Genomic DNA, 27,090 nt, shown 5'->3' on the forward strand with positions numbered 1-27,090 from the left:
ACGGTTGCAATAAACTCACTCCTGATTGGCGACAGTACTTCCTGTAGATTCCATGACTCATCTATGACTCAGACCAATCGCTGAAGATTGTTTGCAAATGGCGGTATCCGTTTTAGGAATTGATGGTGAAAGCGGCGGCCTACTTTCGCGAGGAGGGGAAGTAATGCATTTCCAATGGGGGACCTCAGTGCTCGCTCAGTCCACAGTCTATGGTTAACTCACGTTCAGCCCATAGACAGTACGTAGAGAACTGGACTGATCCCCCCCCCCACCCCCCATAGTTCCAAACAGGAAGTACCCAGAGATCCATGATCCCATAGACTTCTATAGAGCAGCTGTTACTCAGTCATTCTGCTCTGCCCCCAATTTATGTCAAAAATAAACACACTGAAATCAATTGAACAATGGGCCTGCAATCCATGTTCCTTTAAATGAATATGTATACACATATTTAATGGAAATCTGGAAATGAATACACTCTCCCATGCTCTGGAAAGGAATAAAGGCATGGACTGCTATCTGAGACATTTTGATCCTTTCTGCATGAAACGATCAAATCATGTTACGCTGGATCATCATCACCCAGTTCCATACTGGTTCTTCAAATGAGGACACATGGTGTTATTTTACAGTGAAAATGGTTGACATTAGTGAATAACTAATTAGATTAAAGAAGCTGTGTTCTACCTGCAGCAAGATGAAAAAAATCCAGACCTTTTTATGCAGTTCCTTCACATAACCTGAAGGTGATCAGTTTTTGTAAACGTTACAATTAATTTTGACATCAACTTTTACAAAGAGAATCCAAACCTTTGGATCCCTTTGTTTAATTTAAAGACTAACTTTAGTCTAGAGAAGAGATATTTATTTTTATATATTAAATCTTAAATCAAAGACAGAGTGAAAATTGGTCAAAAATAAGCCACTTATCTGCAGAACCCAGGACAAGCAGACCTTAGAGCGGGGGTGCCCACACTGTATCGCTCAAAGGGCAAAAATCTAAATGGGATCCCGGTCTGTGGGCCAAATGAAAACAGCAAACTGGATCCTAATGAGAGACGTGGAGCTGGTCTTTAGACTTCATCTGTTTGCCGTTGTGGCTCCATCTTGGCTAGCTGAAAAAAGCCGCTAAAATCATCAGAAGTGACTGTAGGCCCTTGGGAATTTCTGACAGAAAAGTCCAGGGCTGATTCACTAAGGGGTTGTTTCACCCATAACCATAGGCAAAGAAAGTGCTAACAGCGCCACCTGGAGGCTGAAAGTAAATTACAGCCGTAGAGTTTTGGAACAGCATAGAGAATCTATGGGAAACAGGTTAGGGGTTTTACCTAAACAGTCGGCTTCCGCAGACATGACTTGGCGGGCCTAAAGATAACCTTTGTTGGGCCAAATTTAGCATGCGGGTCCCACGCCTTAGAGAACAGAGAGGAACAGAACATCTGTGTTCCAGAAAGTCAGAGCATTCTTTCCATTTTAATGTGTCATTACAAAAGTACAAAATGAGTTTGACGTGAAATTTCAGGGAAAAACGAAACAAAAGTCTCTTCTTCTGTGTTTGTAGGTTTTTCTTCATTAAATCTATTCATTCTTTCATAGATCCACATCAATTTACATTTCTGTTTGCCCTTGAGGACAACAACTACAGTTCAGAAATAAAGTGAGTAACAGTAAATGTAAGCTTGGAGGAAACAGAGCCCCCTGAGGCAGGAAGGTTTAAGTCCCTCACCACATTGACTAAACAAAGGGGAGCAGAACCGGGGCTGTGATGATGAGATCCTTAATGATGAAGATGGATTGCTAGAGTCCTCGTATGAAAACTCATCATTCATAAAACAATAGTACATGGACACCGGCAGAGCTGGTAACAATGGTTTCACACTGGACTGTGCCATGATGAAGCCCACAGGACGACTACTACAAGATGTCTCTTTCCTTTTGATATGCTGGCGTTTCCTCAGGAGAGACGGGCCCTGGTTCTGGGGCTTGTGGAGCTGTGCTGCTTGAGTTCACACAGCTGGAAGTTGGCTGTGTGGAAAACAGCAACCGCACCAACTTGGCCACCAGTTGGACATTGAGACTGTTTCCCAACACGCGGTACCGTTGGATGGTGGAGATGTGCTCTGGAAATGCTGCAAACACATGGACAGAAAGAGGGACTGATCAGAGCAGCAGCTTTCCTCTGGTACATCCTTCACTAGCAAACACCACAGTGTTCCAGCAGCACTCCATCTTAACCTCTTACGACCCGAGCTAATACGGCCCTCCAGATCATTTGATTTTATTGCTATTGATGACCCTGATGTTATCTTGTGGTTATTTTTAATTTGTATAATTTTGAAAAAATCTATTTTTATGGAGAGTAAAATGAGGTTTAAGTTATTAAGGTTACGTTCTGGAATCATACTCTTGCATGTTTTTATTTGTAGTAATGTTAAAAAGTTATGTTTTTAAAGTTTTACAAAATTAGTTTTAGAGTGTTCACTAAATGTTTCTCCTGTTCAGCCTGTGACCCAAGGTGTGTTTTGGATTTTGGCCCCCTGTGGAATTGAGTTTGACACCCCTGATTTTGGGGGTGCCACAGCAAACCCCCCCCTCCCATCTAACAGTCTCCTCCAGCTCCTCTGTTAATCACTGTCCTGTCATCGTGTCCAAACCTTCTCCATCTGCTTCCCTGCATTGATCTCCAGATCATCTACTGTGACTGATTGATTGGTGATCTGTTCTTCTGATGAATTCATTTCTGATCCATTCTGGTCACTTCCAAATAGAACCTCAGCCTCTTCATCTGCTACCTCCACTCGTTCTTGCTGACACTCTTTAGTCACACATCAGACCTGAAACCTTCCTCCACCACTTCAACCTGCTTGCAGATGCTTCTTGACTTCTTTCTAACACTTTCTGAGGTTCTGGGGCTGATTAGTTCAAACAAAAGAAGGAGCTGAAAGCTGATCTTTGGTGTAGTCCCACCTCCACCCTGAACTCCTCTGCTTCACCTACAGAACATCTCTCCACTGTCTTCCAGCTCTCATCCATGTCCTGAACATCTCCAGCGTTCCTTATCCAAACCACAGCTCCTCTCTGGATCCGGTCATTGACTTTCTCTAGATCTCCAGACACAAAGCTGCTCCTTCTGACTGTCTCTGTTCTGTGACTAAATATCAAAGTAAAATATTGAAATGATTTTTTATTTTGTTAAGATACCTGTTAGGCTGAAATGTTTTAAACTTTTAAACTGTTTTAAACTTTTCCGAATGGGGTTTGAATAGACAGATTCCCTCAGACGTCCCTCCAGCAGTCAGCACTGCAGCCTCAGTCTGAGTAATGAAAGATGCACTTTAGTTCAGCTACTGCACTTACAGAAGCAGGGAGGAAAGCACATGAGGTTGGCCACTTCTCTGGGAGTGAAATAACGGAGCCGGAGACTCATCAGCTGCTGGAGTCGATCTTCCTCAGAGAGCAGCTCCAGCTCTGTGAACACACTCTGGACCTGGAAAGCAACACACGACTGCTTTAACCTTTATGTGATGAGGAAAATCCCTCACAGACAACAATGCTAACAATCCTCTGTCCAGCATCTTCTCTTCTGCTTCATCTTGACTATGGACTTCATCACCACTCGTCCCTCAGCTTTATCTGAATGAACTCTTTTAGATACGTAGTTGTAGAAGCTAATCTTTCTTTAACTGTTCTGGTATCTCCTGTCCGTCCTGGGATAGGATCTCTCCTTCATGTGGGAATCCCTAAGGTTTCTTCTTTTTTCCTGACTCAGGTTTTTTAGGAGTTTTTCCTTACCGGGAGGGAGGGTCTAAGGGCAGGGATAACCAGTTTTACTTAGTCTGTTTAGTTTTTAACAATCGTTCATATTTTATGACTAATTTTCTGCATTTGTAAAAACTACCGGTATGAAGCCCAATGAGGAAAATGTTCTTTGTGGTATTGGGCTATATAAATAAAATTGAATTGACTTGACTTGACTTGAATTGAACGTCAGCATCCTTTCCTGATGACTCCTGGCTCTCCTCTGTCTAATGATTTGATTGTCTTCATTTCATTCAGCAAACAGGGTTTATCGCTGTTGAATTAGAAGAACATCTCATCTATAACTGGTGACTACTATTTCAAAGCTGATGTGTTTCCTCATGACACACGAGTCACTTGACAAATGTTTGGACTTTGTGGGAGTTTGAATCCACCATGACACCACAACGTCTGACTGGACAAAGAAAGGAAAAGCTCTTTATGTTCTTTTAACTCTATGGAGCCAAAACTCTGCACTTTTCAATGATTGGGTCATCTGATCAGCTACCAGTGTATCACAACAGTAACATGCTATCTTATTATCACTACAGCAGAAATGACATTAAAGGGTAACCAAACAGGGAAGCTGGAGTCTGACTCCACCCACAGCCGAAATGTGAAAATCCAGTCAGAGGGGCGGGGCTAGAGAACAGGACTGTTATCATTACTGGAGCTGTAGATCATGACGTGGGACTTAAATGGTTTGACCATGACAAAATTCAACTGTAATACTTAATTCAACCTGTAGGAGGCAGCACACAGACGGTTTTTAACTATATTTTCAAGAATTAAACAAGTTTAATTAAATTTATAAAAAAATTGGCAACGACCAGCAGACAGTCAGAAACTAAATATAAGACTTTTTTTTTAGACCATTTACAATCTATTTTAAGGGCATATGTACAAAGAAAAGGTACATTATGTCTAGTTTAGCAACACTACAGTTTCAGAAAAAGACAAAATGATAAACCAGAGTGTAATCCTTCTCAAATATTACAAATCAAACACTATCATCGTCATTCTGAACATTTATTATTAACAGTGTCATAAAAAAAGTTTCAGCAAACTACTCCAGACAAATATTCATCCTAAGCACTTAAAACACAAGTCAAATGTTACAGCATCATCATCAATGTAAATTATTATGTGTCATTTTGTAGTATTGGCCACAAATCACAAATATTTTTCTTAAATTAATCACAACTTCCTTAACTTTAACAAAACTATCATTAACTTTAAATTAAAGAAAAATGATTATAAAGCAACAACAGGTGATCCTAACAGTCTTTAAAATCCCATCAACTGTTTACCATCGCCAGAGGTGATCCTCCATATCCAGATCACCTCCGACTGTCAGCGTGGAGCCACACATTGTTCGGGTGACAGTGGTGCCTCTGGTTCGATGCGGCGCATCCTTCGTGATACCAGAGGTCACATCATTTGTAGTGGTAGAAGGAGTGAAACAGTCTGCTGTCAGGCTCTACTCGCTGTGTTTCTTACTCTGCACATGTGATTCAATCAGCTCGATCCCCATTGTGCCAAGTTTAAAAGTCCTTTAACCGTGCAGTTTGCTTCATAAGGATTTCCACTTTTAACCATCACAAGTAATCCATATTTTCAAACCATTTACCGTTTTCCTGCAGTTACAAGCATGAGCTAACCAGCTAACTGAGGTTAAACGATTTACCACCAGTTCATGACAAATGCAACCTGGAAAAGCCTTTTGTACTGACAAGAGATCACATCGCGTTGACAGGAAAACATGTAAGACCCATTTGCTTGAGGTTTTTTAAGGCCTTTTTTAATAGATCTGAAATGAGGATCTTTTAAGACTTTTTAAGGATCTGTTGACACCCTGCATTAATGTGGTGATTAAGACACTTCATACATTTGTGTAGAAATGTATGAAGGTGTAGACCGAGACAGAAGGAAAGCTCACAGAAATTGTACAGTATTCTCCTTAGAAGGGTATTCCAGCATGACCAGAGTTCTCTAGTTTGATCCAAACTGGAGTTCAGGTGAGCTTTCACCTTTGCCAAAGGAAGTTGACTATCAGAGGACTCAAACTTTTGAGTAAATCAAACCTGCCAGTGTGAACGCGCCCAAGAAAACCAGGTTCCTTGAAAGAGCCAACTGAAAGCTAGTTACAAATAAACACACCCACTGATGCAAGCTGAAATATCAACAACACAGCCTCCGATGTTGGAACTATTGTGGAGTACATTCTCATTTCAGTGGCTCTGGGACTGAGACTTACCTCAGAGTCCACACAGCTCTGCAGCACTGAGCCTGTTCCTTCCACATACCTCCCATACCTGTGCAAAGAGAACATGGTGAACGAACGGATCAGAGCTGAAGGCCTCCGTGTTATTTATATTGATTATGTTTGTATTCTTTTATGTTGGAACAGACAGAAAAGAAGAAGATGGAATAAGAGAGAGGGATGTTGGGGGTACAATAGAAAGGGGGAAGAGGGATGATAAAGAAATAGGAGGATGATTTTATCGTGGGGTGGTGGGGTTTAATTAAGCAACACAGTGCTGGAGGATTATCATCATTAATTTCAGTCTTGTCTAAAGGGGCGGGGCCTGTCTGCAATACAACTACAGCTCACACTCTTATGGATACAAACCAACACATGTAAAGCGTTTCATTCCGTAATGCATTTGAGGAAAGGTGAGCAGACACCTGAGCTCAGGTGGGTGGAAAGACTTCAGGCATTGTGGGTGCTGCACTCACTGTGTCCACTCGGAACTTAAAATCATGTAAAAATACATTATTGTAAAAATGAAATGTTTTTTCAAAACATTGAAAACAACTAAATAAACCCCCAAAAACTGAACCAGACTGGCTTTCAGCTGATCAAACGTTTCAGAGCCTAGATCTAAGAATAAATGTGGGGATGATACTTATATCCCGAGTTACACATTGTAAAGGGAAGAGCAATAAAGCTCTTCTGCCTTTGAACATGGTCAGATTGTTGAGTGCCATAGTAAGGCCTTTCACAGCGTGTCACCACTGCCTAGACTCACACAATAGAGAAGTCAAGAGGTGGAAACAAAATATCTGTGTCAGAGGATCTGCTGGTCCAGACACCAACAAGGCCAGCAGTGGAGCAGATGCAGCGCAGTGACCGGACAGAAGAGCTTTGCAACAAGCATCACTAATCACTCAGAACTGAGGGTTTACTCTCCAATGAGAGAACAGAACATTGATGGTTCTGAGGGCTTCCAACTGTCTTGACATGTTCAAGAGAAACTACTGCTTTGTGTCTTTACAGCTGAGAGTGCAATGCATCCTGGGAGGCCTTTTTCTTCAACAGAGCCTCAGGTTGTGCACTGCAGGTCCAGAACAACTCTCTGTATGACTTGTTCTTGTTTCTTGGATCTGAATTGGGAACAGCTGAAGATGGATGGCCAGCGAGTTCTGTAATCCGGAGAGAGGACATCTTTTGTGAAGCTGTGGTTCCTCTTTGAAACTGAGTTCCAGTGAGCCGACTGAATGCAGAGATATGTTTTTGAGGTGGTCAATAAAACAGAGTTTCTTAATCCTGAAGTCTTCAACTTTTCATCAGCTGTTAACCAACCTGTTTCAGTTATTTGATTTTAGGAAATGGTCTGCTCCACTTTTGTTTTTGCCTCATTCTTAGTTTTTGATGCATTTAAACGTTTACGAAACCATCTTCTAGTTCCAATGAAAAAAGTCATTTCCTGCCATTTCTCTGCTGGTTTTAAGATTTAAGTCTGTAAATCAATTTTTATCACTTTCATTTTTATTGTTTTAATGATGTCAAAGACATTAGCAGTTCTGTAAAGCTTTCTTTTCATGTCTTGCATAAATGAAGATCCTTTGAGTGTTTTCCACTGGCTACCATGATGTCTGTCACTCCCTCTAATGAGGACTCCTTCATTTCTGGTTGACTGTAATCATAGGTTTAGCACCACAAAAATCAGAACCTTTCGAGTTTGACAGCAGAAGTCTCCTAATAAGAAAAATACTAAAATGCGGATTGAAGACAAATCAGACAAAAAACCCTGGGTGCATAGTTAGTCAGAAACTGAACTCACCCTTTGGTGAAGCAGACAGACCTTCTGGATGTGGGCTGAACGATGTCCAACAGGAGACTGTACCTCAGCAACGTCTTAGGAAGAAGTAAATACTCCTCCACATTCACCTGAGAGTCAGGTTCCAAAAAGTCTCGTATCTGCCTGACATCTGGATTGTTGTCCTGAGTCGCCTTCCTCTGAAGCTGCATCTCCGTCTCCAGCTTATACAGAACCGGTCCTCTGCTCCCCTTCTCCTCAGGTCCAGTGGTCCTAGGACAGGCTGCATTCGACTCTGAGGCCGAGTCGTCCTCAGCTGGATGTGTGCTCACACCCCACACCTAACAGGAAAACAGGTTTTCCACAACTCAACATCCTCATGTGGTTTCTCTGGTTATGAGGCAGCACATAAAAGCAATCCACCTTATGCCCACAAAATCATGAGAGAGGTCTGTAGCGTTCTTCAGAGATTCACTTCAACTGAACTCACACAGTGTGAAATTCAAAGAATTTATTTGTATAATGGGGCAGAAAAAGAGCATTAAGTTCCTAAAACAAATGAGAATTCTGTTCCTCACAGGCCTGTCACTTCTCTAAGAAGCTCTTCTAGTCTCCACTGGTCACTTCTAGTCATGACACCTGTTTAAACTGGTTACCTGTATAACAGACACCTGAGCACCATCTCAAACAGTCACACTAGTGTTGGGTGAAGGTGCGGTACACCGGGACAGGTCATCAGTCTGTCGTATGGTCATACGATCAAACATCTACACACGGTCACAGCTAGAGGCACTTCAGATTAATCATTCACTAAAACAAACACATTTGTTTCAACAAAAATATGAATTGTTGGATTTCAAACTTACAGAAATGTATAATCAAAACATCAAATCACATTTTCTGAGTGAAAAATAGTCATAAAAAATTGTAACAATAATATATTTGATGAGTTGTGTGTGGGAAAAGTACTGACATTGTTGAAGTTGTAGAAAGCAGCTTTGGGTGGAGCTAAACAGAAACAAGCCTCTCATTAATAAAGCTGCCCTCACCTTTGAATCTGTCCGGAGGTTTTCTGTTGAATGATGAGCAATCAGAAAGTATCGCAATCTAGAATTTGGGATTCCAACCTAAAATTATTTGAAAAAACAGGGACATAAATATACCTGACATCTTCCTCAACATAATCCAACTCATCAGATCAATGACTGTATAAGAGCCCTGGAGCGAGTGAGTGTGACCTCACCCACAGAAAATGGTTTACGTCCAGCTTGTTTATAGAAGTCTATGGGGTTTTGGTTTCTTGGAGCCAGAGGGTACTTCCTGGTTGAATGCAAGTGGTGAGGGGGTCACTCGGTCCATTTCTCATATACAGTCAATGCTTCTGATGGATCAATTGAAAAAATTTCTTACACTTGTGGGAGAGGCCATAATCTCTTGGAAAAAGTATCCACACTCGGTCAGAGTGTCTATCAATCGATCTCTGATGTGAAGATGTTTGGAGAGAAGAACATTTCATGGATGAAGGAAACAAGTTAGATGTAAAAAGCTGTTCATCAATTTGATTTTTTTTCTCTTAGTTTTCTGAGAATAAGGTTTATGTGGTGGTTGAGACTAAAACAGGTCACTTTAACACTGACAGAGTCAGCAGAAAGGTACTTTACTTACATACTTACAGCACAATGTAGCAGAGTAACAGTACTGCTCTTTCAAAATAACCCTATGAAGTTACTGAAGTATAAGGAACAGAGTGAGCATGACTCATTTCCACCCACCTCTAATCATTCATTATTTTAATAGTTGCCTGTTTCAGCCTTTTGAAAAAGAATAAACCTGTTTCTGTGGGATCCAGGTGACCAGAAGAACTCTGGATGAGTCATCACTACCTGGCAGTGGACGTCTCAAAGCCCTTCACATTCTCCAGCAGAATGAAGCGAGGTAGCCTGTGCAGCCTGCAAACACATCGACATGTTGGGAGGAAGGGAAGCAACACCTCAGGACAGAACCTGAAGACCAAACCTTCTATTCCCTACTAACATGTTTAAAAATGCATCCTTTCATCTTCATGCAATCATTTTGCTGCCATTATTTTGTGTCCTTTGCAGATCCCTGTACTGCATCGTAGTAACCATGTCCCACTGGGAGCTGCCTCTCCTCTGTCCATCTAGACCAGAGAGCTGGCTCCAAACCAGCTCAAACCCCAACCTTTTGGAGAGACCACCAGCATCACTCATGTACCTGTTGCTTGGTTTAAATTCTCTCTACTTAGTTCACTGAGACGCACAGTTTCACTTCTTATTATCTTTTTTGCTTTGATCACATTCTTTTGCATAAGTGGACTTTGTTTCTGCAGAATCCTGACTGCTCTTTCCCAGCTGCCTTCTTGAAGCAAAAAGTTGGGTCACAGGCAAATTCTTAAAATGTAATCAAGATAAAGCAGCAACAGGGTTACTGGGCTGCTGGAGCCTAACCCAGCCCTTTCTGGGCGAAGGCAGGATACACCTGGACAGGTCTCTGCTAGTGAGTGAAGGGCACACCTCACTCAAACAACAGTCCCTCCACCTCTCACCCCCTTCAGGGTTAACCACACTGCCCTCCCCCTCAAACATCAGCAGCCTTAGCTTTCCCTCACTGCTGCTGTTCTTGTCTGCTCTCTGTTCCACTACTGTCCTGTCCTCCTCCCACTAACCAAGGCTGGTGCAGGATTCAGCAGAACGGATCAGAACTAAAACCCACTCACTGGTTCCAGAAAGTCTTATCACAATTCTATCCTGCTTCTCACCTAGACGGTCTGTCAGAGGCCTTTGTTCTCCCTCAGGTTACCACACCTGTCCACACATTTACATTCTCCTGACTGCTGGGGAGGACAAGCAATGAGCCCCCACTTCATCTGACCTTCAAAACATTCAGAGCCAGCTACAGACTCATTTGTTCAGGGGTTCCTAAGCCATACTTCCTACTTGCCTGAGTCTCAGGGGCCTAAGATGGTAGATACTGTAAGAGCTGCTCCGCTCCTTTAAGAAGTCGTGTGAAAACAAACGGGTTTTTGGTTTTCAAATACCTGGGCAGAAGATGGAGGATGTGGAGAAAGCTCTTGGTTCTGGGATCACTCACATCTCCCTGCAGTCCTATCCTGCAGAACACAATTCAGAGTCAGAACTTCAGATGATCAGCGTGTTCTCATCACAGCAGAGGGTCAATGGTCAATTGATTCAGGTTTTCACTGACACTGAGCTGCATTTCTCTTGCTAGAGACAGACGAGATTTGCACAGCTGCAGTTTGAAGAACTTGATAAAGGTGGAAGAAGGCTGCATGGTTCTCCTCCACCGCGTCCATCTCGTCATGACAGTCCTACAGCAGAGGCGCTGCAACGTTCTGACACCTCCAGGGTTCAGGGTCTCTGTGCTGCTGATTGGATGAGCCTGAGGCCCAGCGGCTACCTGAGCTTTGCTTCATGCATACTGTGAGAGTCATGGAGAACGCAGAGGAAGGTACAGAGTTTGCTTTTCTCTTTCTGTGTTTTTGTGTTTAAATCTTCAGATTTTGAGCTCCTAGTTGACGTTTCTGAAGATCTCTCTGTATAAAAAGCATCATCAGATCTCTGAGGGCAGGGGAACTTCTCTTCATTCTTTTAAATTCCTATAAGAACTTTGAAAATGATTTGCATAACTAGCAAGCTGAGCATTTCAACAACCCTGCTGCCACCTACAGTCTGCGGCAGAAACTGCAGATACTCCACAGCCGACACTCATCAAGAAGCTTTACTTTAGTTTGAAGAGGTGTGAAAAATGAGGACAGGAAGTGAAGACTGGAAGAAGGCTATACAGATGAAGAACTGTCTAAAGAAGCTGGAAGCAGTCACCTGGTAAAAGGCTGGCAGGGCGGGCTCATCATCACCATGTCGACAGACAGGGCATCAAAGTCCTCCAGGGTCAGCCCCTACAGAACAAGACACGGCTATGATTCACCCACCTGACTGATGAGAGAAACTACTCAACCAACACTGGATTTTTCAGTTTTTCCTTCATGAGGTTTAATCAAAGAACAGAAACATATTTTATTTAGCGCATCACCCCTGAGACGCGGGACGACCAGCTCGTTGTTTAGCCAAAACACAGAAAGTTGGAGCCTTTGGTCTCTTTCTGTGTTCTCTCAAACTCTGCTAATAAACACAAGAGCCCGGCTCTGACAAACTCCATCATCACTCAGACTCATCTGGTTTTGTTACCATGTGGACAGAAACAGAACAAACCTGGGTAAGGGATGAGGAGACTCATGCAGTTGGGAGTATCTTTGAACTGCAGTGACACTCGTCAGATTCTAAACTAATTCAAGATCAACCAAAGATAACCAGAGAAAATGCTAGGGCAGTTTCAAAATGAAGACGCAAGCCTGAAATCCAGACCTCAATGGACTTGTTCCAGAGCCGTGTGTCAGGGAAGTTGTGTTTGTAGATCTGATTGGCCATGGTGTTGATGTCAACAGCAGCCACCACCTCAGCAGGAACGCCACTTTCTGCAGGAAACAGAAAAGTACGTAAGTTTTTAAAGATTTGTGTGTAGAGTTAGATTTAAGCTGTTGTAATTTTAATTTGTGAGTGTCCAAATTGTATGTTGTTTTTTATTTAAAAATTTTGGTACTTCTGCACAAAATGTACGAGTGACAAATCAATAATTACAGATCGGAGTGAGTCTATTTTGTCTCTATAAAGAGGAGAAGGGATATTCCTGGATTTAAAGAAACTGAACTTTAGTCGTTAGATCATCCTGATACTTGGGAGAAAACCGTGACTCAGCAGTTCCTCGGACCGCTGCGTGTTCAGGAGGCTCCTGTCTGAGCAGGATCATGCATCACTTCCTCTGTACATGTCAATGCTTCCACTGTCATCTGAGGCCAAGAAATAAAGTTCTGCTTGATTATTTGACGTCACAGAAGGCAAGAGGACTCCTACGCGTGCGCGCATGGTCCGCGTCTGTTGCCGCTTTCCATCACTTGCGTGTGAAAGAGGTGATGATGTAAGAGACCGCGCGCCCAAAGCCTCTTCAGAGGTCCCGGTCCCGGCAGCGCGGGTCGGAACCCGTCCGGACTCACCCTTCAGGGCGTAATGCATCCCTCCTATCCCGCTGTACAGCTCCAACACCCGGACGCGCTCCATGCTCCCTCTGCCGCTCAACCTGCGTGTGGCACGCTGTCGCCGCCTATTGGACTGGAGGAATCCTACGGAGACATATTTAGCCACTCAATTACTTTTTTAAAATAAGGTATGTCTATTTTTTATTGAAGTATCTCACTATATTATAAATGGGATTTACCTTAATTAACAATTAATTGAACATTTTAATCCAATAAGTGTAGCCGCTAGCTACGGTAAAAAGCTACGGTGGACATTTCAAAAACAAAATAGCAAAAGTTTCCTTAAAGCTATTTGTGTTTAATTTATTTCAGATTTGTTTGATTAATGAAAATGATAGTGGGTCAGCACGTGTGCTTCTCTAACCACTGATGCACTCGAATGTCTGCACACTGGTGGGAAGGCAGCCATGCTAAGGGTTTAGTTTAGCTGAAAAATACTTTCACATTTGTCTGTGGTAGCTGGAACTTGAACCAGCAACCCTTTTGACTGTTTCTAACTACTTTACTTCAGAGCCACTGAAACTGACCAAGTCCACATAAACACTTAAGGAACTATACAGTCAGAGTGTATTTACCATATGTTTTGGATGTAAAATATTTTAGAAATACATCCCTAAATATTTTACATTTTATTAAAAAAAATTATATCTTTCAGCTAAGTATAAATCTAAATGTGTAACTTTTACTGATATTAAAGTAATGTGGATAAGATGGGTCCTGTTTACAGCATTGTCTAATCTGATCATAAATTTATACTCTAGATAACATTGTTAAATTCTTACTGATAGTTGATTTAATGATTATATTTCACATCTGTATAGAGTTAACTGTTTTTACCAGTGGATAACTGCAGGAGTTAAAATAAAAAGCTAGACGTTTGGTTTGAGGTGCATTCCTGCTCCTTTTGTTTCCTTCGTATTCAGAATCAAGTCAAGGTAATTCTCAGATGGGGCAGGGTGCTGCATTTCCTCATTAGGATCATGAAAACACACTAAAGGATGCAGCGGGGTAAGAATGAACGGATGGATTCCTCTGTAGCCTTTTTTGTCTGTCATTCCCCTGGTAAGAAGTTAGAAATTGGTTTTTGATGTCCTGCCCTGTAGAGGGCGCTGTTAACTCACTCAATCACAGTTAAGTTTAGGATTAAGTAGAATTGGGCAGTATGCATCCATTCTGTTTTTGTGCAGCATGCTGTATGCAGGTTTAGGTCTTGCTGTGTGTTGTTCTTGAATTCGTAACCATGTAAATGTAGACGGCTGAGTTAAAACATTTCTGAGCTGCTTTTTCAGTTTAAAATGATTTGGATTCTAGCAGCACTGGAGCTTTATTGTTTGTATTCATCCACACAGACACACAGAGAACTTATTTGCCCTTTTATATGCCCATATATTCCAGCATGTGAGATGTATTGCTATGCATGAAAACATAATTAAAACACAAGCGGGGTAGGTGTAACACAGATACGTGTTTGCTCACAAACCCTCAACATCTGAGTAAGAAAAACTTCTGTCAAATTGTCCTCTCAGTGATGAGAACGGGCTGTGGAAGTTCACCTTGTTCTGGATCTATAATTGTTTGTGTGTTTGTGAGTTCTATGAAAGCTTAGTGTTGATGGTTTGGTTCTTTGAGATATCCTCGACTGTGAACTGATGCTGTAGATGAAGTGAAATCAATTGAATAAAAAAGGAGCCAAAAGGAACAAGATGGTTATAAACAGGGTAATTCTGATACACTATATTTCTAAAAGTATTGGTTCACCAGCCTTGACTAAACAGCCCAGTCTCAGTAAAATGCGTGCATACTCCACGATTTGAGAAATACCGTGTATAATATACACCAAAACCGGTTTTTGCGTGCATATAATACGCGCGGTCCTAAATGTGTTAAAATGTGTTTTCCACGTTTGACACGTCCCCTGGTGGAGGCGTGAGCATCACAGACAGCCCCACAAATGAACAATTTGCTTTTCTGACCCTAACCGTAACCGTAATCCTAACCTTAACCAGGAACAACGTCATTTAGAAAAGAGCAGGAGGATTTCTGACCACGTGATCAAAACCAAACCTAAAAATTCGTGTATATTGTACGCCGGCGCAACCTATCCTCTACCATTGCGTATCACATGCACGCAAAAAGCGTGTTTGTCGTATATTATACACGGTATTTCAGAGTGCAAAGTTGTGGCATATGTACACATTTTACTGAGAGTGTGTTGCTCATTTGAACTGAAGTTTCATCCCATTCCAGTTCAATATAATGTCGGTTCACATTTTGCAGCTATTTCAGCTTCAACTCTCCTGTGAAGGCTGTCACAAGGTTGAGGTTGGAGCTCTGTAGCAACTGACTGCAGAAAGTCTATGACTTCTGTGACCTTTGACCTTCATCATCCTTTGACCCTTCTTCATCAGTTTACGTGGTTGACCACCAGTGGGTGTGCCAGGTCGGGCCTTGGTTACATCACTTCTCCTGGCCCTCAGTTTCTTTTGGGTGCCCTTCTCTCCTGGGCGGGGGGGTGCGGCCCCTGCCTTGCCCCCCCCTTGGACCTCTCGCGGTGGGGGTGGGCGGTTGCCTGGAGCATGAGGGTGGGTCGCCCTTGGGGGACCCTGAAGCTTACCTGGGGTGGGATGGGGGGGATGCTTGGCGCTGCTGGGGTTGGTGGGCTCTCCGGGGGTGGGGCCTCGCGTTGGCCCTCCTGGCGCAGTGGGCGGGGGTTGCTCTTCTGGCTGGGCTAGGGCCTGTACTCTCTGTGTTCCTGTGCCTTCCTGCTCTTGGGTGTGGGGGGCCTCTGCGATGGTCCTTCGTGCCCTGGTCTGGGTGTTTGGGGGGATTGCCCGGCGGGCGGGTTCTCTTCGCAGCCCCGGGGCGGGTGTTGGGGGGGTCCTGGCTGCTGCTGCAGCACAAATATTTGTAAAAACTGTCTGCATGCCTGAGTGCTGGATTTTATAAACCTGTGGTCAGGAAAAGCGATTGGGACACCTGATTCTGATCATCTGGATGGGTGAGCGATACTTCTGATAATATGGGCTATGTCCAAATTCCCACCCTAATCCCTAAATACTAAAAAACTATATATTCTAAGACTGTCTGGATTTTAAAAGCAATTTGGACACCACGCTCATGATTTTTTTTTTCTTTTTTTCTTCGCATGCACACACAGACGCACATAAATACACAATCTGCTTTAATCAGTTTACTTAGCACAACACAATAATTTTCAAGCACACATTACATTTTTCGTTTTTGTATTCATTACTTTCTCAAATGTATTTTCTCTGACTTACCTGTAGAGTTCCTGCTGGTCCGGGGGGGTTGCTAAGGGGGTGGATGGAGTCCGTAAAGCAGTGGTTCTCTGACACAGGAACACACTATTGAACCTTTTTGGTATTAAACTCAGGAAAACACTGAAGGTCAAAAAGAGTTCTTTATTACAAGAACCCTCAGATATTTAAAGGTCCACCCTGATATCTGAGATGGACCGATGCATCAGTGAAGTCCAGAGAGCCCTTTCAAGTGTCTGTTGGACTTCCAATAAAAAGTTTGTCCTTTTTATGTTTTTTTCATAATTTGATTATTAGTGATTAGTTTCATTTGCATTGCTAATACATTTGTATATAAAAGCGTGATCTTAAATTACATTTAGAAGCTCAGGATCTTAACATCTCCAGTCAGGTGTCGGTGTGTGTAGATGAACTGAATGAACTGTAGCTTCTGCATTCTACAGCAATCGTCTCAGTAGGAGAAAGAAAGACCACATCCAAACTCTTCCTTTACATTTTTATTGGTTCACAGATGTCTTTGAAGCACAAATGAAATGTGAGCAGCCCTCCCTTTCAGCTGGCGTCCAGACACACAGTAGCGGCTTGCGCTCGTTCAGATATCAAGTAGCAATCGTTTGGACTCCATAGCTATACCTCAACAACAAAGCGTACGAACATTCAATGGAAAGTTGCGCTCTTGGAAAGGGCCACTGAATGAAACCTTTAAATTGATTTACCGGGCAGACGGAGATGTAAAGACCATGGTAAAAATAACAAGCATTTTTTTAATCAGTGATGTTCTGAAAATTCGTTAATGTAATTATGAATCATGTCCTTTAGCACAGAATAACATCACTTGTATCACACGCAGGTTAAGGTCTTGCTGTGTCTTAGAAAATAGAGGCTTTTTCTGAATTGAACATGGCTTTGTTTAAGAACTTTGAGTAGAAGAAATACTTGTGTGTTCTCACATTGGTATTTCTAAGTAAGTAAACAGAGATACATTCATGTGTAAACCAGTGCTGTTCACGTTCTCTGTTTCTCTCAATTTAAACTCCTCAACAATCCACTTCGCCAATCAGTTCTGATACTAGTTCTGGTACCATTACCGGCACTTATGTAACCATCACTCTTCATGTTGTCGTTGTCTTTTGCTTGCAGGAATAAGATACCATAAAAACAAAAACAGCTGAACATACTGGTCTTGTAAATCCTACTAAACAGACTGATAAAGTAATAACTTCTGATGTTTCACTTTGTTTTTTTTTCATAAAATACAATTAGATTGTCTTTAGAACGTGTAGCTGTTTGTCTAAATGTCATGTGAGTGTTAGAAAAAGAATGGCATGTTCACTAGGATGTCCTGGTTCTACTGCATGTACGTCTACCTGGCCCCTCTCATGATGAACAATACTTTATCATCAGGAAGCAGAGACTAACCACGCTGCCAAAGTAATTGTGACTGTAAAGCTCAAGCTGTGCGTTGGCGCGATGACGCTCAGCAATGGCATGTGTATGTGTCTTGGTACCACACATACATACTCACACACAGAGTGTAACAGTGTGTATGTTTACATTCTATGGTTTAGGAAGGTCAGAATGTTTAGCTGTTAAACATAAAAAATGGAGTGTAGAAGAGCAAGAAGACAAAGATCATGTAAGAATGATGATTCCATCTTTTCTTTTTCACTTTCTTTGTTGAGGGGAAGAGAAACCTGTGTTTGGTGCTGCACTGCATTATCTTTCTCCTAAATCTCCCAGAGGGAATTGTGTTAAAAATGATGATGAGTATCGAAAAGGTTCTCTTAACAGTTCCTATGTTACAACAGCAGGGAATTTAATATAGCTCTTATACTTTCATCCATTTTATATTTCATAAAAATGTCTAATATATTTTGTACATAATGCTTATTTCAAATCAAGCAGATTTCCCTGAAGCACAAAGCGTGACACAATGTGAAAATACAGCTGAAATACATTAAGCAATATAGAAACATTTCTCTTCATCAATAAGCACAGCAACACCAAAAATATGTTTACAAATTGCTTTTACAGTTTTCATTAATAGAAACCTTCTCTGAGGACCAACATACAATAAATATGTCAGATGCAGTACATTCAGGCATGTCGACGAAGCAGGAAAAAAACATCAGAAAAATGTCTTCTTTTGAACGTTTGTGCTTTTTTAGTTATATTCTTCGAAATCGGCTGTTTTATGTAAGGTAAAAACAAAATCCAGAACTTCTCAGAAATGCTGCACTGGAGTCTAGAGTTTGCCTAGAGGAGATCTTCAGATGCTGCTCTTCTATCATTGCAGCTGAAAAGTCTTCTGTTGTAATGTCATCTCATGACCCAAGAAATGATTCCATGCTGATGAGCTGAAGCTGACAGTTACAGCAGGCAGACTATTGCAACAACCCAACACTTTCCTACAGATCAATCTACAGTTTAACACAACACAGTCCTCCCTCCCCCCTTCATCGCTGTAATCTACCAAAGATTGATCTCAAACTTGGCTATTAAAAAAGACTAACTTTATTGCCTTTCTGTCTACAATGTGCTGCAACCAAGACTGCAGCCCACCTCCAACGTGAGCGTTTCTGACCTCTGACAGAGTGGACACATCAGGTGCCTCTTCAGAGACCATGTAAAGTGATGTGTGGATGCTTCTTCAGTGCAATTACACAAACTCAGATCCATTCTCAAAAGGCTAAACTATTGATGAGGCTCACTGACATGATAGTCAGTGGAAAACATGCAGCATGCAGAAATATTTTAGAGTTCCTGCAAGAAATCTGTCAGGAACCTATTGCCAAAAAGAACTCTTTCACCCAGCCCAAACACTCTACCAAACTCAGCCACAAACGGCAGTCACACTGCCTGACTTTCCTGACGAATTCCCTATATCAAACTCTTGTCAGGTGGATGACATATAGCTGTCGAAAGGGAGTTTCAAAATTTCCTTCCAGAATTTCTTCCATGTTGTGCATAATCAATGACCCAATCCAAATTCTTCCCTTCTCCCTCATTTATCCCTCCAAGCAGTTATTAAAAATTCTCTTTCAGATGTCACTTTCGTTCGATGATGTTACCAAAAATCGCTGGTCCGCTAGCATTAGCATGGAGCTTCCAGCGCTCAAATATACATAACAAAAACGATTTTATGATTTTAAAAGGGTCATGCTACAACTAAAAGTCATCACTTACATATAAATGTGTTTCAGAGCGCACCCACGTGAAGAAAAACACTTCTCAGCGCTACACGGTTTGCCATCACGATAGAGGACTTCATATCCCTCCGCTTGGAGGGTTGGATTTAAAAACAAAATATTCTTGACACACTTGCAGTAAAAATGCCCCTTCAAATGGAGGGGTAGGGAGAAGGGAAGAATTCGGATTGGGCCGTTGTTTTGCAATCAAGTACCACACCTTTGCTCTGTTCATAGAACTCATGCAAGCATGAGGAACCTGCTAAGATGTATGCACAAACACCAGATCTGAGGTCAAAAGTCAGGTCCTGCCTGCTGGTTCATGAGTGTGTTTCTCAACTGTGATGAAATGCACACCTGTCTAAGTGCCATTGTTGTGTGTAAGCGCTGTGTCATGCTGCACAGAACATGCACTCAGTGTAAAAATCTTCCCACTGTGTGGAATCTTGGTAACGCTGCTCTGTCAAGTCCTCTGTAATGGGAATAAATCCACCAAAGACACATTTAAAGCTTCTGAACAGATCATTTTCAAGCTGCAAACAAAGCAGCTTCCCTCAAAGCTGAATCAACACCATTCACTGTATAAGATAACTGGACTGAGTCAGTGTGATGTCATCCATAGAAAGCGGCTTACATGCAGCTCCAACCAAATGAAGACAATTTAGTTGCTATGTTTCTGCGATGTACACGCCCCCATTTGGAGCCAGACGAGGTTAGTAGTGATTGGTCCAGGTTGGTCTGCATTAATGTTTCTATGGCAACTACTCACCAATCAGGAGTGAGGCTGTTGGGAGTCCACACCCCTTTTACTGAAAGCAAGTTTGGGAGATTCTGTCAATCAAACATGGTAAATATTTGAGGTGGGGGCCAGCAGGGACCACATGCTTTTTTTGAGGCATCTGATTGGTCAGTTTATAGGTTGGATAACTTGCACTGCAGAAAACAAATATTTTGAAAAAAATTTGGATATTCAAGAAAATGTTAAAAAGGTATCAGAGCGAGAATGGTTATTCTAACCAACAGAATGACTGAGCAGGTGTTTATTTCTCTTTAGACGTCTATGGGGTTTTGGCTTCTTGGAGCCAGCACCTACTTCCTGTTTGGACCGGGGGGGGGGTGTCACTCAGTCCAGTTCTCTTTTACTGTCAATGAAAAATAGCAGACTTCTGAGCACTTGGGCCAGAGCAAGGGGCTTGTTTACAAAGTGAAATCAATATTGCTTGAGGCTGGTGCACCAGTGCGACTGGGTGGTGTACCACCCACCGATTGTCATTGACGGGGCCTGTTAGTTCACCTTTATTTTCTCTTGGTCTTTGTGCCAAATTGTTCTTTGGAGACCAAGCTTGTCATCCAGTCTTGTCTTTGTGTAGAAACATCTGTGACTTCAAGGTACACAAAGAACCTCATGACAAGTAGGGGAATCTAAACCACCCAAAGAAGATGTGATCACGCAGAACGTGCAGGTTTTAATGGCTTTTGCAGAAGTTGTTGCAAAGCAATAAAAATATACATTTTGAGGATGGTGGAACACAACTCCCCCTTGATTAATTCCGCCCAGTTCCTTTCCAACCTCATATCATGGGCTATTTTCTGGTTGGTTGATTGATCAATCACTTCTGCCTTAAATGAAACACAGTAAGTTTCTCTTACTGAAAAGCACTGTGTGTCAGGACAGCCGCCAGTGGCACAGTCACCTCCCAGATAACTTTTTTGATTCTGGGAGGCACAGGGCTTTGTAAAGACCAACCAAAAGTATAAATGCTTCAAAAATTGGCATGGGCCACAGCTTTGATTTAAAATATGCAAACAAATCAGCCATGTTTGTGCAGTGCCATCATTAAACCAAAACCTAATGAAGACCCTGTGCCTTACTTTCCAAAAGATCTGCAAACAAGAGCAGGCTGCTCTACATTAGAGTTTTAAAAATATTTGATGAGCATTGAAGCCCCAATTGATTCTGTATTGTATTGAAAAAAAATCATTACATCTCGTTTTGGGTTTTAATGTCATTGAAACCTGTTCTTTCCACATTACACTAGCGTTTTTGGCATTATTGTACCTTTGGGTTTAACAATTCCAACTTTTCAATCATCTTGTCTTCTGTGGAAAAAATATCCACCTTTAGTAAGGATCACTTATTTTTCTCAAACATGCCAGTCCATTTCACAAGTATTTAGTTGACTATCTTTGAAAAAAATGTCGGAGTTGGAACAGACAGCTTCCAACTGTGTTTTCATGTAAAGATTTTCTGAATATGTCAAGTTTGTGTAAATATAAAATTAAAAAAAGAAAAGTGTTCCAAATCCCTAATACCTAATCCTATCCCTTTTAGGGGTTATGTAAGATTATTGTAAGTCTCACATATTGTAAGTTGTATAAAATTTTAGTTCCAAGTAAAAATGGACTCTACCTTACACATGTGGCACAAACATTCTTATGGTTTTTCCAAGGCATCACAGAAGCAGAATGTCGGTTTTGCTGTAACATGGAGCGACTAACTGTAGCAGCACATCTAAAGATAACAAAATCACCACCAAAAGGTATTCCCTTCTCCCGCGAGGTGGTTCACGTCTTCCTCTTCAGTTGTTTTTTATAAACTCGCCTGCCTCCCAGCGCATAGCCATGGCACTCTTGCGTCTCCCTCCTGCGTAGTCCTCAGGAAACTGGAAGACAGTAATGTTGAACTTTCACATCAGGTTTTCCACAATGTTGTATTTTCACAAGGAAGGCTAGTTCAGTGTCCACCTTTAACGGTGAATGTTATTGCAAATTAAAAAGAGCCAAAAACAGGGGTTTCTGGTTTGCATGGGTTTATCATTCCAGTCTTATTTCATTCTAACTGACTGTTCTTAGTTAGCAACGTTAGCTAACTCTGGCTCATTTGGACTGGGATTTCTGTTGCTATGTTGATTAGCAGCATACATTTCAATGCTATGTGCATTGTCCTAATTCACATAAATACATCAAATCATGGGTGAGAGGCAGCAGACAGTAGTAGGCTTTCTCTAGTTTGCAGCAGAGATTTTCTCATTTGAGTCAGATCTTCTTCTTTTGCTTGGATAACAGGTCCTGATGGTCATTCGTGCTTGCTGTGGTCTGAATGACATTTCAGACTACCCAGGCTTCTTGGGGTTGATAACATTTTTAAGAACTCCAGAAAAGATAAAGGTGTGTGTTACACAACTATGATTCAACACTTGAGAAAGATGCTGAGTATGGTGCAGGATGCTGCAAAAGCAGCATTTCCCTGCAGAAGGAAGCATGGCTCTGGAAGGGGCAGCAGTGATAGCAGGAGGCACAGCAGGCAGAGGTGAAAATCAGAGCCATTGCAAACTGCATCAGTTATACTTTACAGTATGAAAAGGTGTTGAGGTGCTCTTTTAATTTTTCATAGCCTTTTATAATTCACTGTTTGATCACAGAGCATCACCCTGTCATGTCAGCATCACCCAGCTCGTTTTCCATCTTCTCCACACGAGCAGAAGCTGGTTCTCCTCTGTCTCTGTGACTGAAGGCATCACAGAGACAAGATGAAATATTAAACCATTTTGGAACAGCCTTTTCATACAGAACCACATGGCAGAGCAGACAGCTCAGAGGTGAATGAAGGCTGTGTAAGGTCGGTTGTTAGAAAGCTGGAGGGATGGAGGGATTGATGGTGGGGCTGTGAGGGCATGACTGGATGTTAAAGTGAGACCTGTGAGCCAAAAAGTGGCCCGCTGGTGAATAATATCCTCAAGAATCAACCGATATTTATTTATGATCTAGCACACTAATCCACAGCCCAATATATTATTAAAGATTGCTCCAATTGCAAACTGAACATGATGAGTGTCTGGAAAGATCTTTGTGTTAGGAAAAAACAAAACTTTGCATTTTAGATCCAACACCCTTCTGCAGTTTTTGATAATCTTTTCGGCTGACAAAGTCTTTTAAATGAGTTCTTAATCATAGATTCTTTTACTTTTATAAAAATAAATGCATGCATAAAAAAGAGTAATCAAGGCTAACATTGTTCTTGATTTTGCCTGAACATGTTTTGAGTGAAATCCAAAAGGTCTTGTCTTTTGCCAGCCCACTGCTGAAAAAAAGAATGCTGCTCTTAATCTGTCCTGCCTGGATAAATAAGAAAGAGATAAACAAAAACCGTACTCTGTGATCGCAGGACAGGACAGAGCGATCCATCCTGTAGGCTGTTTTCATTGGGGATGAAGGAGAGGACTTGCACTTCACTGGTACATCAACTTTTAAGAAAAAGATGACAACTATTAGTTATTTGAATAAAGTACAAATGGATTTTGAGGTGTGCTGGTGTTCATTGAAATCTGTGAACTTACCTGACTTGTCAAAAGCCAGCGTGTCCATGCGATGAGTCAACACATTTTCTGTGCTGAAGCCGTCTTTGCCATACAGATTTGCTCTCTCTTTCCTCAACTCTTCCTCTCTTTGCTTCACCATCTTAATTTCTTCATCCACCAGTGATATTGTGCTTCTTGACCGCAGCTTGAAAAATGGATTGTTCAGGAACATTTTTTCTTCTGGCTGCTCACAGGACTTGTTGAGGGAGAACTCCGAGGCACTGCGGATAATCACGTTTGACGTCTCGAGGATGATGAGGTTGGAGCTGTGGTCTTCAGACTTCCAGCCGCCAGGCCATGAGGACATGTTGTCTTTACCGGGAGTTGGGCTTGTGGTGGTGTCATTTGTTGGGTCCCGAATAATGACATTGTTTGCAGACATTTCATGTTTCAGGTCCTCAGTGGGTGACGACGTGATAATGAACGAGGGGGTCAGTGGCGTGCTTATGGACCGGGGTAAACTTCTTGATGGAGCGCAGTCAGTTGATTTGCCCATCCTAGTGAACCCCCTCTCTCTTTTGAAGTGTTCCTCCCTCTCCACTGAAAAGCGTATCTCCCTCTCAACTGGGGTTTCTAAGTCATCACAGGGCGATCTATAGCTGGAATCATCTAGCCCTGAATCCTCTGAGCAAGGGCTGAACTGTGTCTGCGGGTAGAAACCGACCAGATTCAGGTTCTCCAGGTCATGTGCTTTATTGTGAGCTCTTTCAATGTTGCGAACAGGTGTGTGCATGAAGCTGTAACTGCTACGCAAGACTGGCTGCTTGGTTGCAGGCACGATAATCTTGTTTTTCATTTGTTCTTCCATTTCACGCCACTGTTTACGAGCCATCTGAAAATCGACATGTTCCGTGCTAACATTCTCACTCTTTGTCTCCTGGATCACACAGAAGTCTTTTGGCAGCTTCTTGGTTGTGCCTGTCGTGGCGTGCTTGCTATGGTTGTGATTGGAGTCTTTGCCATTTTCATTCTCATCTTCAGATATTTTGGACAAGCTCTGGAAACTGAGAGGATTGTATTTCACCTCTAGTGGGGGTGTGGGGAAGGAACCTAAATCTTTTGGCTGTTCCAGGACTTCTGTCACCTGGGGGACCTCAAAACTAACTTCTTCAAAGTTGTGGAGGTCTTCTTCTTCGATGTTAGCCTCTTCAGCTTTCTGAACAAATAATTCTTGGGCACTCAGTTGAAGACTGTCCAAATATGAGTCATCATCCTCTTTATTGATGGAGGAGGAGAAAATTGTTCTCCATTTTTCATCTGCCTCACTATCTGACAGGTTTTCCTCTATCTCAACTCTGAGGCATTCATCCATTTCATCAAGGTCATGGCAGGACTCATCTGACATCACCTCCTCTCTAATGCAGTGCTCTAATGCTGATTCTTCCTGAAAAGGTGGTTTGTAGAGTATTTCCTGGTCCTCTGGGTCCTCATTTGAGTAATCCTCTAGATTTTGGTAACCATCATCATCCTCAGGACACAGGGCATTGATGTCTGTGCCAGCATAAGGAATACTGTATAACTCTAACTCGGGGTCCTGTTCTGTGTCAAAGTACAGCTGTGGCTCCAGCTCAGGTTCTGGTTCACTGAAATCTCCCATTTCAAAATCTTCCACAGGCTGTAAACTCTCCTGAAGTTCTGGGTCCTGTTCTGGCTCAATGGCCTCCTCTGGTTCAGGAATGTGCTGAGGATCTTGGTCTGGTGTTTCCTCTTTTTCATAGTGGGCCTCCTTCTGAGAAACACTGTCAGCACTGGATGGAGTGTCATACACTGATGTTGTCACTGATTCATTTCTGTCGAGTTCCTCAAGTTCTGGTTCTAAAACCAAGTCTTCTACTCCACACTGGAAAGGCATCTCACTGCAAACAGTGGTCCCAGAGCGGTCAGTCTCATCAAGCTCATATGTGCTGGTGAGCATGTCAGAAAAAGAAGAGCTCACAGTTTCCATCAGAGTGTCTGATGAGTCTGGGTCCACTGATAGAAATGGTTTATCTTCAGAAAAATCCTCCTCCTGCTCAGGTGAATCGGTGACCTTCGCCTCACACTCCATCACAGGATTTGATTGTTCTGGTGTTTCCATGGAGACAGAGGTGAAATTGTCGTCTTTCAGTTCTTCTCCATCTGTGTCTTTCTCTGCCAAGGTAGCTTTCTGATGAAAAAGCAAAATAAAAGTATTTTTAGAGTGATTGCATCGATTCAACACTGCAACCAATGATAGACTCAACATTTGTGATTATTTCTTTTTACTTAAAAAAATGCATTTAGATATTTATGAAGGGATTCATTTTTACTAATTTCATGTCACTATATTAAGTCATTTAATCCAATATTTTTTTTCTGCAACAATTTACATAATTTTTACTGTTAATGTATCTCAGAAACAAAAAATATCATGCTAAAAAGAAAATTTAGATGGTGACATTTAGCAGTTCATTTAACATGGTACACATGGCTGGACATACAGATGTAAGTTGCATATTTTTCCTTCCATCCATCCATCCATCCATCCAATGCAAAGATGCCTAGACCTCCCTCTGCCCGGCCACTTCCTCCGGCTACTCTTGGGCAGACCATGAGACGTTCCAGACCAGCAGAGAGGTGCAGTCTCTCCAGCATGTCCTGGGTCTTCCCCATCCTGCTGGTGGGACATGCCCAGAACACCTCCCCAGGGAGGAGTCCAAGGGCATTCAGACCAAATTTCTGAGCAGATTTAGCCAATTTTCTCACATATTTGGCAGTATATCAAATTGATGTAAAAAAAAAAAAAAAAAGACAGTATATGAAAATGTTTAATGTGTTAGTTAAAAGTATGCGGATTATATATGCCAAGTTTAAATGAAGACATAAGTGATCAACTGAAAAACTAAATATAGACATAAATCCAAATGTAAAGAATTGTAAAATTCTATGTTCAAAGTAAAAAAAAAGTGTAAATCTAAATGCTCTGAAAGAGGAATACTACTAAAGACATTATATTAGTAAGATGCCTAAATAATAAAACTTCATGCGTATTTACAAGCTACATGTCACAAGCCACAGGACCAAGAAACTATTCCTCTCTTGGTCCTGTGGTAGTGGTTGTGGGGGCCTGACCCCAGCCAAGTCCAAATATTACCCCTAAATGCACATGTGATAGTTAACCTTTTTTACAGCTGGTACATTGATGTTTGAATTTTTCCTTTAATATTTAGATTTACATTCACAATTTAATGTTATTTCAAATGTAACATAAATGTTTGTTTTTGTATGCATATACATGTACTTTTATGATTCTATGTAACATTTGAAGTCCCCCTA

The 27,090-nt window shown here is 41.8% G+C and overlaps 2 protein-coding genes and 1 long non-coding RNA gene across 7 annotated transcripts in view; 1 reads left to right on the forward strand and 2 right to left on the reverse strand.

Moving 5' to 3' along the window:
* Nucleotides 1-1,440: 1,440 nt before the first annotated feature.
* Nucleotides 1,441-13,050, reverse strand: trdmt1 (tRNA aspartic acid methyltransferase 1). Of its 4 annotated transcripts, none has more exons than XM_024261748.2 (11): nt 12,931-13,050; nt 12,245-12,354; nt 11,702-11,778; nt 10,900-10,971; nt 9,725-9,790; nt 9,252-9,321; nt 8,891-8,968; nt 7,866-8,182; nt 6,056-6,113; nt 3,358-3,487; nt 1,441-2,129 (listed from the first exon to the last, which is right to left on the reverse strand). In XM_024261748.2, the coding sequence occupies exons 1-11, from the start codon at nt 12,992-12,994 to the stop codon at nt 1,915-1,917; spliced, it is 1,257 nt and encodes a 418-aa protein (XP_024117516.1). In that variant the 5' UTR covers nt 12,995-13,050; the 3' UTR covers nt 1,441-1,914. The 4 variants fall into 4 exon arrangements, with proteins under 4 accessions (XP_024117516.1, XP_036073375.1, XP_024117518.1 ...); XM_036217482.1 differs by lacking the exon at nt 12,931-13,050 and adding an exon at nt 12,791-12,809; XM_024261750.2 differs by lacking the exon at nt 12,931-13,050 and adding an exon at nt 12,588-12,733.
* The window catches only part of LOC112139050, a 32,813-nt gene continuing 18,690 nt past the window's right edge, over nt 12,968-27,090 (forward strand). Inside the window, exon 1 of the long non-coding RNA XR_002917892.2 lies at nt 12,968-13,100. This is a non-coding gene — a long non-coding RNA (uncharacterized LOC112139050). The remainder of the gene's footprint in view (nt 13,101-27,090) is intronic.
* palmdb (palmdelphin b) overlaps nt 20,475-27,090 on the reverse strand; it is a 43,640-nt gene continuing 37,024 nt past the window's right edge. For both annotated transcript variants that reach the window (XM_024261744.2, XM_036217479.1), the window contains exons 6-8: nt 23,776-25,942; nt 23,591-23,682; nt 20,475-22,101 (exon numbers count right to left, since the gene is read on the reverse strand). In XM_024261744.2, the coding sequence (XP_024117512.1) occupies nt 22,018-22,101; nt 23,591-23,682; nt 23,776-25,942 (2,343 nt within the window). In that variant the 3' untranslated portion in view covers nt 20,475-22,017. The remainder of the gene's footprint in view (nt 22,102-23,590; nt 23,683-23,775; nt 25,943-27,090) is intronic.

This window comes from Oryzias melastigma, linkage group LG20 (genome assembly GCF_002922805.2).
Source record: "Oryzias melastigma strain HK-1 linkage group LG20, ASM292280v2, whole genome shotgun sequence".
Taxonomy (NCBI): Eukaryota; Metazoa; Chordata; class Actinopteri; order Beloniformes; family Adrianichthyidae; genus Oryzias; species Oryzias melastigma.

Excerpts from the sequence above, each read along its gene's own strand:
- trdmt1 (XM_024261748.2), bottom strand. The coding sequence starts at position 12,994 with ATGGAGCGCGTCCGGGTGTTGGAGCTGTACAGCGGGATAGGAGGGATG. Across the intron at positions 10,972-11,701 it reads CCCTGCCAGCCTTTTACCAG|GATAGGACTGCAGGGAGATG; the intron begins GTGACTGCTTCC and ends TGTGTTCTGCAG. Across the intron at positions 9,791-10,899 it reads ATCCTCCATCTTCTGCCCAG|GCTGCACAGGCTACCTCGCT; the intron begins GTATTTGAAAAC and ends ATGTGTTTGCAG.